This window comes from Cryptotermes secundus, unplaced genomic scaffold (genome assembly GCF_002891405.2).
Source record: "Cryptotermes secundus unplaced genomic scaffold, Csec_1.0 scaffold79, whole genome shotgun sequence".
NCBI classification, from domain to species: Eukaryota; Metazoa; Arthropoda; class Insecta; order Blattodea; family Kalotermitidae; genus Cryptotermes; species Cryptotermes secundus.
The window spans coordinates 3,849,553-3,864,379 of record NW_019741974.1 but is presented as its reverse complement, the minus strand read 5'-3'; the positions used below and the strand labels follow the sequence as shown (position 1 = coordinate 3,864,379).

The 14,827-nt window shown below is 41.7% G+C and overlaps 1 protein-coding gene across 1 annotated transcript in view; it reads left to right on the top strand.

Annotated features, from left to right (window-relative positions):
• The window catches only part of LOC111872827 (general odorant-binding protein 72), a 12,256-nt gene extending 5,372 nt beyond the window's left edge, over positions 1-6,884 (top strand). The window contains exons 4-7 of the mRNA XM_023867031.2: positions 578-613; positions 2,216-2,333; positions 3,635-3,699; positions 6,770-6,884. Of these exons, the coding sequence (XP_023722799.2) occupies positions 578-613; positions 2,216-2,333; positions 3,635-3,699; positions 6,770-6,787 (237 nt within the window). The 3' untranslated portion in view covers positions 6,788-6,884. The remainder of the gene's footprint in view (positions 1-577; positions 614-2,215; positions 2,334-3,634; positions 3,700-6,769) is intronic.
• Positions 6,885-14,827: the final 7,943 nt, after the last annotated feature.

Below are 14,827 nucleotides of genomic sequence, written 5' to 3'. Positions count from 1 at the left end.
GCCCCCATTCGTGCTACATGACCTGCCCACCTCATCCTCCTTGACTTGATCATTCTAATTATACTTGGAGAAGAGTACAAGTTATGAAGCTCCTCATTATGCAGTTTTCTTCAACCTCCTGTGACTTCATCTCTCTCTGGTCCAAATATTCTCCTCAACACACTGTTCTCAAACACCCTCAGTCTATGTTCCTCCCTTAATGTCAGAGACCAAGTTTCACACCCATACAGAACCGCAGGCAAAATTATTGTTTTGTATATTCTAATTTTTATGTTTTTGGGCAACAGACGAGAAGACAAAAGTTTCTGGACTGAATGGTAGCAAGCATTACCAGAGTTCAATCGCCTCTTAATTTTCCCCTGAATCAGGTTTCGATCTGTTATCGTTGTTCCCAAATATCTGAACTGTACCACATTTTCAAAACATCTGTTTCCTATCTTTATGTCATAATTTTGCCCTGCATTTTGGTGACGAGACAGTAACATAAAAGGGAAGTACCAGCCCCCTTCCAGAAACAGCTCGTTTAATTATGGCTGTCTCTGCTGTGTCTGATATCCGACTATTTCTTTGTTCGCAGTGTTACTTGGCTTGCATGATGGGACTGTCACACACAGTAAGTACACGTACAGAGTTTACATCTGGGATTTCTCTCCTCCCTCATACAATTATCTTCTTCTAAGTCTGATGAAGGCGCAACTCTTTTAATTTTACATTTCCGGAAAGTTTATGCTCACTCTGTAAGCATTTATATAAACTAACCAATGATTTTGATATCAGAACTGTAGACTTTGACAGAAATTCAAGAGATGTGAGTGGAACCAACAGAGAAGTTACTAAGTACGAAATGTTCGACCACAGTTCCGTGTAAACATACGAAAGATACAAAAATTAATTTATACTTGTACATGCAATACATGAAGCTACACTGAGAGATTCTTGGGTGCTGAGTCTTAACAGAAGACAATTGTGATACAAACCGCCCCCTAAGTAGAACACATCAGGTAAAGCATCTCAATGTAATTATAAAATAAGTTTGCAGAATATTTTTTTTCTAAGCAAGCAGCTTGTTTTCATTTACGATTAATTGTTGGCCATGCGAAACATTTCTTCTGCTGAGAAAATAGGTTATGAGATATCTTGATAGAAATGTACGGTCGATGGGGGGTAACGAGGCTGCCAGATCACAAGGAGAGAAAGAGGTGTAACAGTTAGTGATAGCTCGCGTTATGGAATTAATAATTAATTAATTTTGGAGAGTGGCGTGTGAGTGTAATTGGCTACATTCCAAAGAACAGCGGCACGGGCCACGCAGAAAGGAGTTCTACTGTTGAACAGCGGAGACCATATAGAAAACGCTAGTCTCATGCTAGCTAAACACTGTTCTCATGTGACGTCATTGCGCCTGCGCGGAAATGTGTTTACCGACCCGGTGCCTAGAAACGGATTGCATAACCCCATTGTTCCATTCTTGGTGCGTGTATTGCTTAAAAAAGCTGTTCCTGTGGCTGAACCCTTCTTGTATGGAGCAAATAACCCAAAATATTATGTTTAGTTTATATTGTATATCCTGTCTTTTCTTGGTTCTGGTGTCCGCAGTCAGGGACAGGATTTATCGATTGTGTCCAATTGAATAGGCTTTTATCTGAGGACGCAGTCCGGTTGGTCTCCGAAATATTCGTAAATAAAAGACAAAAGGTGGATATTGTCCGAAAAGTCAATAATTATATTAATGTACCATCGCCAGAAGCTTTTAGATCTTCTTCGTCATTTTTTTTTCAGAACTAATAGCATACACGTCTTGAAATATAGGTATATTTTTGTGAGTAGTAGTCTGTCATGTTTTACTGAGAGACAGATCTTGAATTCCACGTACGTATATGTCACAGCATTGTTTCGTGTGATATCAAGAATCACGTCTTCTTTGTTTTCACGTATCACCATCTTTGTCACTAGTATACTTTCATATACTGCTGAAAGGTACATCTTGAAGGCTATATGTAATGTTACTTCCAAGGTCCTTCAGTATGCTCCTGAAAGAGATACATTACCATACTTTTGACACCATTAATATTATTCTTTAATTTGAGACTGAGAGACACGTCTTGAAGACCAGAAATAATACTGAAACAAAGATCTTTCAATATATTTATTTATATGTTGTTTATATAACTACACTTTAAATGTAGTGAGGGCTAATGTGACCGCAATTTTGCAGCTGAAGAAGGGGCAATACAGAGCAGAGCTTGCAATAAGGCTTGCAGATGACATTTTGCCGGCGGAAATAAAGGACCGAGCGCGGGTCGTGGTGGAGAAATGTCGCAACGCAGCAAACGGTAAGCTAGTTCAATTCGAATCTCATCTGAGATGTCTTCCAAAATATGGATTTTCTATTACAACGCCCTTATCCTCTTGTTCCCGCTCTTTACTCTCACAGAAGGAAGAAAAGAAAAAATAAAGAAAAATAATGAATGAAGGAAAATTAGAAGGAAGAGGGAAATAGAGTTAAAGGAAAAAAAGAACTAAACACATCACACTCTATTATTACAAACTCAAATTTCGGTAGTTTGTTGTCTAGAGTTAAATTGTGTACAGATCACAGTGGCCGCACGGCATAAGGCATGAAACGTCTTCGTCCGTTGGAACACTGGGATCGTGGGTTCGAATACCACTCGAGGTATGTAAGTCTGTGTAAATGGTGTCACCGAGGGAACTGTAGACTGCAAATGGCGCCCGCAATTGGCGTGTCTAGTCTTACATACTGTCACGTGTCCGGGGTTCCGTGACAAATAATTACGGATTTGGGGAAGCGGCATATTGGAGAATTACGCCAGGCGAAACTACAGACAGTTATTACACGCGATAATTATAACAGTTAGTAACTGCGAACAATGATCACACTATAATGTTCACTGTAATTATGCCACATGAAGCTTCTATCGGTTCTGATCTTGTCTCTCTTCTGGTTATCTGTGTCACTGGACGACTCGTTTACAATTACAGTTACTCAGAAATCAAATCTTCCAGACGATACGACCTGACTAGTCCATCGCTTCTGACCTGATCTTCTCTGATCTTGGCTGATAGGGCTTCTCAGCTCTGCTCCACTCGCCACTGGGCTCTCTTCTCACCGCTCTCGGTCTGATCTCCGAACTCACTTCTCTCTTTCTGATCTGATCTGATTATACCTGAGGTTGGTTCTTGGCGTACCGAATAACAGACACCATCTCCAAAGGTTCCTGTTTCGCGTTTTCCGACGCAACGGTCTCCAGGATATTGGTTGCCGCGAGAATCGAAATAGTTCGGTAACCGTTACATAGGAAACGGCTACGCGAAGCTCCGCTCAGCAGGTGGGGGAACAGGCTTTCAGGCGTCGCGTCACAGTATATTGAGTTCTTACACTGAAGAATGGGTTTCCAAATACTCACCTACTCACCATTCAGGATTATGTTCACATTGCATTGCAGCTGAAACAGTGTGAGACTGGCCGCTCACATCTGGCTGGTGCTGATGACTAGTATGCCTTCCGCTTTCCCCCAAACGCCTATGCACCGTCATGGTTTCGTCCTTATTTAAATGACGAATTGTACGTTTAGTTAATGTGTGAAAAATTTGCTAATCTGCTTTATGTAAACAGGTCTTACTGACGAGTGTGAAATGGCCTTCGCTATCAAGAAGTGTGCCTATGCGGCTGATCCCGAGGTAAGAGAGCAGCGGGTGGTCGTAGAAACAGCTGAATTATCAGATACAATATCTAGGTGCTCTGTCTCTTCCATTTTAACGTTCAACGACTCTAGCATTGACAAGACAATACAGAATGTCCCAGGACGAAAAGTCAATATTCTGTGGGGTCATAGTATAGATTATTCTAAGCAAAAATATTTATATGTGCATATGTCCTATTCCGAACGGTTTCCGAGATAGAACCATGGATGAAGGAACAAAACGCACTCAGACAAGCACCACGCAACGTTCTCACGCGAGTTGCAAAGTGCATTGCTGTACGGTGATATTTCCGAAAATGTATTATAATAAAGGGGGCACGCGGTAATGTAGTTGGTTGAGGCACTATGCTACAACTGGGAAGGTCGCCGGTTAGATTCCCGATAAGGTTATTGGATTTTTTCAATTGACCTAATCCTTCCAGCCGCACTATGGCCTTGGGGTCGACTCAGCCTCTAACAGAAATGAGTATCAGGAATCTTCATGGAGGGTAAACGGCGGCCGGTGAGTGAGACGACAAACTCACCGCCATCTGTGAGCCGATTGTCTGGAAAATTTGGGAACCTCGACATCCAACAAACCAATGGACTTCCACGGCTTGTTAAATGGATATTTTAACATCTTTTTTTTAATACAGGGTGTCCTACAGGGAAAGTTCAATAATTTTGGAGGTCATAGTATTGGTCAGTCTAAAAAAAAAGGCATATATGTATATCTATCCTGTTCAGAATCTTTTAGGTTCTTGTTATCACCCGCTTGAAGGAACGTCAAGATGTACTCAGAGAAGCGACCCGCCGTGTCCTCACACAAGTTATAAAGTGCACTGATACAGACAGTGAAATATATGAAAATGTATTACATTAGGTAAAGTGTAAAAAAATTGTCGCTTGTACAATAACTACCGGGATTAGAAACAGTACGTAATGTTTTCTTTTCAACAATTTTGGAACTGTAGAGTGACATAACTGTGTCCCGGAAACCGTTCGGAATAGGACAAATGTATATACTGTAACCGTTCCACTGCTACGCAACTTATTTAATGTAATCAACTTTATTAATTTGAAAGCTTAGTTGTTCAAAATGAAATGCAATGAACAAGGGTAGTGAGACATAGGTCAATTTTTGTATGTAAGAGTAAGCGTTTTCCCAAGCTTACAACAAGAAACAGGAAGACACCCGTCAAAGGTTTATTAGTGAAAGTTGCGTTAAAGAATAGGGTAAAGAAATCTTTTGTAAATTCAATACTTGGCAGTTTGTGCATGCCATAACTTAAAAAGAGTGAAGTTTTTAGGGCCCAAGCGACGCTTAAGCATTTGTCACTTTCTGACAGAAATACGTTGGAGTAAAAAAAATCCTTAAACTCTTGTAAGACTTAAGCGGAGTGGAGGAATATATAATTAAGATACTCCTATTTTTCAAAAATAGCCAATCACTAAAATTTAAGGAAGTGACAGGGCAGTGACGCTGGTGAAAGCAGGAATTGAATGTCAGAGGAAGCGTCATGTTTTAGCGGCAGTCGAAAACCGGGCTCCGAAGCAAACAGAGGCAAAAGAGTCGAAAACCGGGCTCCGAAGCAAACAGACGCAAAAAGTCGAAAAGCTGCACTCGTAGACTTAGCCGCAAAAAGTTACACACCGGGCTCCGAAGCAGTTAGACATAAAAGTTACTGATATTGAAGTTGTATCAAGAAGTGGTTAAACAAGTGTTCAATAATAATTAGTCTAAACTTGATATGCGCTTTTGTGGTTTGTGTCAATTTATTCCTTCTCTGAGTTGTGGCCCGTTCAAGGCTCTGAGATAAGAGATCCTGAGCTCTACCAAATCAACGAACCCCCCCCCCTCCTTTTAAAATAACCCTGAGATAAATTTAGCAACAAGAAAGAAGAACCTACTAGTGGCGAACAGCGTGTGAGGTGGAAGAAGAAGAAGAAGAAGAAGGAAGGAGGTGAAGAAAAAGGGCGGTAAGAATACACCAGTTTTTGCCTAGAATAACCGATACTATGGCCTCCCAGAATATTTGCCTTTCCTCCTGAGACACTCTGTATAGCGTCAATGAAAATTAATGTTGAACGGTTATTGGAATGAAAACTGGCAAGGGAAACAGAAGTATCAGGAAGAAACCTTCCTCATGACCTCAACTAAGACCAAAGCCGGGTAGCTGCAACACGAAGACGCCGACTAACCGCTTGAGTTATGACACGGTCTATGAGCTGTTCTTACTTCTGCAGTAAATTTAAGTGTCTTTTATTTTAATTTCCACTTTTATTCATATGTACACGTCCACGCATACACAACCGGATGGTACATCAGTATAACTTCAGTTCATACTTGAAATGAAGGCTTCCTTATTTCACAAAGTCAATACAACAATTCAATACAACAGTACAACAATACAAAAACAATTCAAAATAGCTTCCTTATTTGTTCACTAACTCCATGTAATACAATCCCTCGTAAGTAGTTTAAAGTTGCTCAACTGGTAAAGAAAATTCCAGCCTTTAATGGAACATCAAAATACAGTACAACATTCGCAAGAGCCTGCCTCTGTTCCATATCCTAAGCCCGATAAATTTAGGACACAATTTCATATTATATTTCCTTAAAACTATCTTAAAGTTGCACTCCTAACAAACCCCCATGTACCTCAAAGTGTTCCCTTCCTGTCAAGTTTTCGCCTATATGTTTTTATGCAGCTTCCATCTGTCTCATGCTTGTCATATTACCCGCTCTTGCTAATTTTTATATATAGAAAATATTATTATTTACAGATTAGATACAGTGTAAGTATAACAATAAATCTTAAACATCGCCACAAAGGAGCACAACAATATGACTGCAACAATATGTGCACACACGAAAACCCGACTTATGCAGGCTCACCTTCAGAGCAGACCTCCTCCAACACGCTCTGTCCCTAAGATTGTTAAGAATAAAGTCAAGGATGATAAGATGGGCCAAACACGTAGCACACAGAAGTGTTGCTAATGTTGTAGATGTATACCACTTATCTGAAAAACATTAATTAATAAAGAAATGTGTTTCGTTTCAGATATATCATGTCCAGTGAATGAAGAAGGAACGACCCTATGTGTCCTTACACTAAATGCACAAGTACCTGGATTTCTGTACACACTGAATCGGAAAATAAAGAAATATGCATGCTACATGCTTGAAGCTCTTTTCCCCTCGCCAGTGTCATCAGACATGTAGAATATTTATCCACGTACATAATAATTTCGTTACATAACACTGTTCAGTAACAAATTATTTCATCATCATCTGCAATGATTGGTTGGTTAGTTCTTTCCGTCCTCAAAAATGAAGTATCTTTGAGAATTTATTTGGGGGCACGCGGCAACGTAGTTGGTTGAGGTACTATGCTACAAGCCAGAAGGTAGCGAAATCAAATCCTGATGAGGTCACTGTATTTTTTTCAGTTGACCTAATCCTTCCAGCCAGCCTGGGGTCGACTCAGCCTCTAACAGAAATGAGTACCAGGAATGTTCTTTGGGGTAAAGGGCGGCCGGTACGTAGGACTGACAACCTTACCGCCATCTATGAACCGATTGTCTAGAAAATGTGGGAAGCTCAACATCTCACAACCCTATGGGCTCCACGGCATGTTACAGGGATACCTTTACTTACTCTTTTTATTTGAGCAGGGTACAAGCCTCTAAAGAGACCCATATGTTAGAGGACCAGGGTGTCTATTGAGAATTTTCTGCCCTTAGACAGTTTGCATACCACGACTAACGATTCCGGTCTACCTGCTACGTAACCCTGGGAAGCAACTCTTACCAGGCGCTACCCACCGGCCCAGTGGGACCTGACGCTCTCATGCTTGTAATGCAGGGTCGCCAATTCCTGTAGTTGGACCATTTCTTATGAGAGTTACACCTTGCTACCTGCACTTCTTTTATCATGTTTTGCTTCCGTAGTTTGTAACTCGTGATTCCAAATTGTTACGTACAATTTTCTACCATCCACGGTATTGAAATACATATTTAATGTTATTTTATTCATGAACATAGAAGAAAATGCATAATGCAGGCCTATATACTTGATCTGAGGTTATTACGCTATGTTTACGGGGAATGTTACCTTCTGGAAAGTTGCCTCTGTAGTCTGTTAGGTGTTATCACTGATTCGGAGAAACACGTTGCATCCATCTTCAGGGTAGAAAAGTCAAAATAAATTCTTCTTTTTGGAATGTCGTTAGATTCATCAGTCTCTTTATTCCCATTGGTTCGCTCAGAATCCTTCCACGGCCGCCCCTCTTTCTGTATCAGAACCATGCTCGGCCTACTCTTCTAAGTATAAGAGGCTTAAACTTGGCGGCGGTTAGACCGACGACCGTTCAGCTGAATATCTGCAGTTTCAGAATGGTTACATAAGTTAAGGCATAACCCGCTGCACAAGCCTGCATTGACAATAAATATCTGCATATCTCGTGTACATCTGCCATGACAAAGGATGCAAGTCCACAGTGACCGGGGCGACGTGACAAGGCGATGTACTTGTGCTGAAACAACGCTGCAATAAAAATAGCGCCTACATAGAACGGCCGATCCTCTTTCGTCGAAGAAGAGGACCCACTTCGAAACACATATATGTCTAGGAGAGAATGAAAGTTTTGTTCATTGATCTCGAGGAGTCTGAAGCCAGGAATGACTGTGCTGGTGAAGGCCAGCAGGAATTTTATCGACTGACCGAAAGTCTTGAGACGGCGGAGTTAGTAGCGATATAGCGGCCTCCGTAGTCTAGGGGTAATGTTCCCACCTCATGACTCAAGGTACGCGGGTTCAAACCCGTCGGAGGTCGTGGAATTTTTAAGGGCGGAAAAATTCAGGGAACAAGTCCTCCGGGAGGGACTTTAAGCCGTGGGTCCCGTGTAAAAGAACCTCATGTCCCAAGGGGACCTCTGAGCGAAATTCAGGACATTTCCCGCCCAACAGTAGTCTCTAACGCCTCTGGTAGATGGGGGAAGCATCTAGATACCGCTGAGCCAGTAGAGGCCGAACTCGCTGGCTAAGTCGGGACAGATGGTACGCNATAATAATAGCGATATAGGCGACAGCTAGCGAGAACAGATGCCGCTGAACATGGAAACTGAGGGATCTACGGTGTTGGGAGCCGTTATCAGACAACAGGTGAAGACACAGCAGGCTGAGAAGACTTAAGTGTGTACTATAGTTAGCTGCAGAGTGTGTGAACAAGCGATAGCACTGTAGTCCTGATAGTTAGGAGATTTGAGTCGCATAAATCAGATTACCAATCCAAACTCCGTGCCTATTCACTTAACGATTGATAGTATACACCTCAATCCTCAAATCGGTGGGTAATGGAAAGATTCAGATATGATTTTCGTATACTCACTCACTCATGGAGCTGAGCCCTTCTTGAGAAACTTCCAATTGTGCAGATACTCAAGAATTTCCCAACATTTTACGGAACCCGAAGGTTCATTACCGTGTTCACAAAACCCCTATCAATGGTCCCTATCCTTAGCCAGGTCAATCCAGCCCATACTATCTCATACCTATCTCCCTGAGATTCATTTAATATTGTTCACCCACCTACGTCTTGCTCTTCCCAGTGGTCTCCTTCCTTCTAGCTTTCCCATCAATAACCTATATGCATTCATCCTTTCCCAATTCGTGCTACATGCCCTGCCTATCCCACCCTCCTTGACTTGATCATTCTAATTATACTTGGAGAAGAGTATAAGTTATGAAGCTCCTCATTGTGCAGTTTTTTAATTTTATTATTGTACAGACAAAAATATACGAGAAATATATACAATTGCAACGGAAATATACAAATTTAAGATTTGTTCGAGGATGAAATATAGACGGTTTACAGCGGATTATCAATGTTAAGGACTAATTTAAAAGGAGTTTTAGAGATTTCTTTCTTTCTCTTCCCTTCTACTTCTCATTTTCAATTTCCTATATTTCTTCCTTCGTTTTTTTCTTTATGTTTTATCTTTCTTTCATTACTGAATCGTTCGTTTGTCTTCATCCCTGTTTATCTTACTTGGTTCTTCCTCTTTATCCCTTGCTTTTATTCGTCATTTCTTTCCTTCGTTCTTTTTTCTTGCATTCCTTCTTACTTTTCGTTCTGTCATTCTCTCATCTTCAGGCCTCTCTGAGATGGTACGAGTTGCCTGGCTTGAACTTTTTGGTCAGGTCTGCATGAAACAGATAAGTCATAGAGCAAAGTTTTATTGGTGACGGTGGCAGATCGTGCATCCACGTCTCTAGTACAATTGATGTAAAATATGACGTAGCTNGTCGGTTAACACCACATATACACGGTGCCAAATCCCAGAAGACTGCTTTCTTCATAGCTAATAAAAGTTTCATTCTTAGAAATGGATGCTCTTAACAGATGTTACAGCGAAATATCTTAAAAATCCTACCTATTGGAGAGTGCGGGTTTCCTTACGACAGCGATCTCGATAGATTTGGCCGCTCGGGCCGACTCATAACTCATGAGTAATGTTCAAGTAATTAAGCACCTTTTCATCTTACCTATAATGTAAGCTTATACAGAAGACCCCTAGACCTAGATCGAATACTGCTTTTTGCAATCTTAACATGTTAGTGCGGTCTCTATTGGCCCACACCTGGTTTACACGTCAAGGGAACCGCGGAAGCGTCGACCTACGACAAACCGCTACTTGGGACTTTTATCATGCCTAACTGCAATATCTGAAAAACCAAAAATGTTTAGCTCTACCGATCAGGCTATTTAGGCTATTTTCTGACGAAGTTCAGCTGAAGAGGTTATACGTCGAACAAGATATGATGATGATTATGAATGATGAGCAGAGTAAGGTTTAGCACCAGCAATCATGATCTGCTCTAAGGTACAACCATGGATAACCAACATAGCTCAAGAAAATCACTAAAACTTCATCAAATGTTTTACCGACCTTTCCACCGGTCACTTTCCAGGTACAAATAGGACGTTTTACAGTCTTCCCAACTGGTTCAACGTCTTCGTTTCCCTCTATATGGAAATACAACTCTTTAGTAGGCTGCTTCTTAATCCTGTACACAGGAGGTAGTATTCCCTGGACGAGGAATCAGCCAGTCGCAAGGCCTCTACTTACACACAGAATAAAAGTACACAGAAACATCCATGCCTTTCAGTGAGATTCGAGCTAATTACCCCAGGGTTTGAGCGGGCGAAGACTAGTCATACCTTAGACCGTGTGGTCACTGTGATCGGCCTCTTCGTTTCTACCGCGCTGAAAACTCACATAAATTCGTGTGACCTAAAAACTGGATATAATCATGGGATCATTGAACCCTTCGTCAGAGAGCAGAACCTGAAGATGACGGAAGCAAATTCTTGAGATCAACAAACACAGAAGACACGGCGTCACAATCCATAAGATAGGAATAACTGAGCAAGAGAATAATTAGTGAATAATTAATTGGAACAATGTGGAAGAAAGCGGGCATTTAACAATTTGAAATATTACTCCGTTACAAATATTGGGAATTAGGTCAGCTAGGAAAGTAGGTTTCCAGTTCGAGGCGCGAACCCGGATCCTCCCGTAAGATGCTGATTATTTATCCACTCGACCACGAATTTTGGTGAACTCAATAAATTTCAGTACTTCTTTTGGCTTGTTTNCTTGTTTTGGATTTCATCCATCGTCTGGTATGTAAAAGACAAAAGACCACGACGTTTCGGAGACTGGATCTGTCTCCGTCTTCAGGTGGACTGGACCCAGTGATTGAGACTAGCTCTTTCTAACGGGCCCAACTGAGTAGGTTTAACCTTCCCCACCCACCTGAAGACGGAGACAGATCCAGTCTCCGAAACGTCGTGGTCTTTTGTCTTTTACATACCAGACGATGGATGAAATCCAAAACAAGCCAAAAGAAGTACAGTATACGCTCTCGTCAGAATCCTTTCAAGTCTATCTCAATAAATTTCATTTCCGAGTAGTAGAAGAAGATCACAAAGGTGCCTTGTTGTTTCGCAATAATTTCTTAAAGGTTTCTCAAGTTGTGTAGTGCTGAATGCGGTGTCAACGTTGCACATTTACGTCGTAATTTGTTATTCTTAAGGCTTGGTGACCTCTTTCTACCATCCACGTCTCGAAAAGACGTCAAACTTAAATCAGGTATTCCAGAGTAGGTCAACCAGTCTGACCCTTGCATGCACAGTTGGAGAAGGGCATAGGAAACCTCATTTATATATGTAACCGTCCTACAGGGCTAAATGCTGGGCCGCCGCTTCAAGTACTTTTTGCCCTCAGAGAGTAGATACGCCCAAAGCGTGTCTGAGGTCCAGTCTTCGCCATGGTCAGCGTCGATAGCAAACGTATCCACAGACTATGTGGAAGTAAAGAGGAGGGGATAGGCGGTAGTGTGGTTGAGGCACTGTGCTACAAGCCGGAAGGTCTCTGGTTCGAATCCCGATTAGATTATTTAAATTTTTTTTAATTTACCTAATCAAGCTTCACTATGTTTCTGAGAACAACTCAGCCTCTAAAAGAAATGAGTACCAGGAATTTTCCTGGGAACAAAGGGCGGCCGGCGTGTAAGGCTGACACCCTAACCACCATCTGTGAGCCAATTGTCTAGAAAATATGGGAGCCTCGACGTCTCACAACCCTATGGGCCTCCACGGCCTGTTACAGGGATAGCTTTAACTTTTGTGTGGAAGCTAAACGAACCAATAAGGAGTGTCGCCTCTGGGTGCCACTGCTATTCTGAGGCATTATCGTGCCCTGGTTCCTTTTAATCAGAGTTGTCAACTTAGCATGGCACCGTCTATGTCGACAAAGACAAGGTCCATCTGACAACAGTACATGAAACCTGCACGAGTATTGGAGAGCGATAGACCCTTCTTATGAATATCTCCTCCTGTTTATTTCTTTACTGTGTTTTCATTATCTAGACCTAGATAGAGGGTGTTTTGAGTACAGACCTGAAGAGAATGTTTCGGCCTCTGAGTGAGAGAAAGAGAGGAAGTAACTAGATAATGGAGAAAAGTACACAGCGACGAGCTTCACAAAGTGCTGACCTACTCTTTACCAGATGTTATTAGAGTGAACAGATCGAGATTTGAGGGAGGTTAGCCTCCATGACGCACTCAAGGAATGCAAACACGTTTCTATTCGGAATATCTGAAGATTTCTTGCAGATGGCTCAGGACAGGGACCGAAAGTGGGCACTTGTAAACACGGTAATGAACCTTCGAGTTCCATAAAAGGCAATAAATTTCTTGACTGACTAACTAATTAACTAAATGAACTCCATGGAGCCGAATCCTTCTTGAGAAGTCTACAGTTGATCAACAATTCCAGAATTTCCAAATTTTATGGAATCAGAAGTTTCATTACCGTATTCAAAAGAGCCATCCACTGGTCCCTATCCTGAGCCATCTTAATATTATCCTCTTACCTACCTCTAGGTTTTCCTAGTAGCTCCTTTCTTTCGTGACCACCTCAGTCACTACTAGCTTCTCATATACAATGTTCCATGAAGTGACTGAATGAGTGAGTGAGTTCTTTTTTAATCCACATAGTTGAATTTGAGGTTATCACAGCGGTGACAATTAAGAGTACTTTTTCCTAGGATGTAATACTGTGTAGCTCGGTATAAGTCCATTGAGNTTCTTGAGTAGCTGAGTGAATGTTGACTTCTCAAGAAGAACTTAGCTCTGTGGAGTTAGTTAGTTAGTTCGTTATTGGAGAGGATGGGTTTCCCCATGCACTGAGACCAGTATTGGTCCATTGTGCTTCCCTCTATGATATTCTACCAGTCTCTATACCCTACCGATATTGGTGCGTACCATCAGTCCCGACCGAGCCAGTGAGTTCGGCCTCTACTGGCTTGGCGGTATCTATAATAATGTTTTCCCCATCTATCAGAGGCGTTAGAGACTACTGTTGGGCGGGAAATGTCCTTGAATTTAGCTCAGTGACCTCCTTTGGATATATGAGGTTCTTTTACGTGCCGTAAAGCTACGACAAGGGACCCACGGCTTAAAGTCCCTCCCTGAGGACTTGTTCCCTGAATTTTTCCGCCCTTAAAAATTCTACGACCTCCGCCGGGTTTGAACCCGCGTACCTTGAGTCATGAGGTGGGGACGTTACCTCTAGACTACGGAGGCCGCTGTTAGCTAGGTAAGAAGCAGGGGATTAGATTTTTTTCTTGCCTTACCCTTCTATCCTGATGATGGAAGCAGATATTACTTTCCATAAAACTTGTTACAGACTGACTAAGTGAATATCTTCCTGGCTGACTGAGTGCTCAGGTAGGTAACTCACTGACCACATACTTGTATGATTCCTCTGTAATCCAAATTTTAGAGATCTGATTGCAAACGTAAGAACTTGGCTTATCACATTCACATGATCAGCAAAACTGTATTTCTCCCAGTCGCTATGTTCCTATTTTACATTGTACACAATTATTGTCTTCCAAAATGTTGCACAACACTGCACCAACTCGCGGTATTTTACTGTTACGTGTAAGGGGTACGCGTGACGAAAATGATGGGTTCTAGTTCGGATGATTGGATTTATTGGCACTTCGGTTACTCACTCTCTCTCAATTACAATTAAAACAGAACCATCGCTGATTTACACAATTAACAGTTCACCTTAGCACAGGCACTAGGATTCTCAGTTTCCACTATTCGTCTCTTAGCAACGGATCTCAATACAAATTGTCACTTCAAATCACTATGAAGTGGTCTTGTCTTCAATCACTCTGCATTCCTGCCCTAATCTGTACTCAACTAATCTTCACAATTCACTAAGGCCATGCCCCATTCTTGTCCTTGTACATTCATCTGCTCCTAGCTTCTGAATTCACTTCTTCTATAAGCCCTCTGCGCAGACACCACGGAAAACACAGTTCGTATTATTGATGACGTCATCGCGTTGCATAGTACGGTCAAGTACGCGGAGATGTGTTTACCGAGCCGTTGTCTAGAAACGGATTGCATAACCATGTTGTTATATTGTTGCGTGCGTGTATTACTTTGCAACGGCTGTTCCTGTGGCTCAACAATTCTTACATGGAGTAAATACTCAGCCATACTAACGATACTACAGTCGCTCCGAAATCAGAAT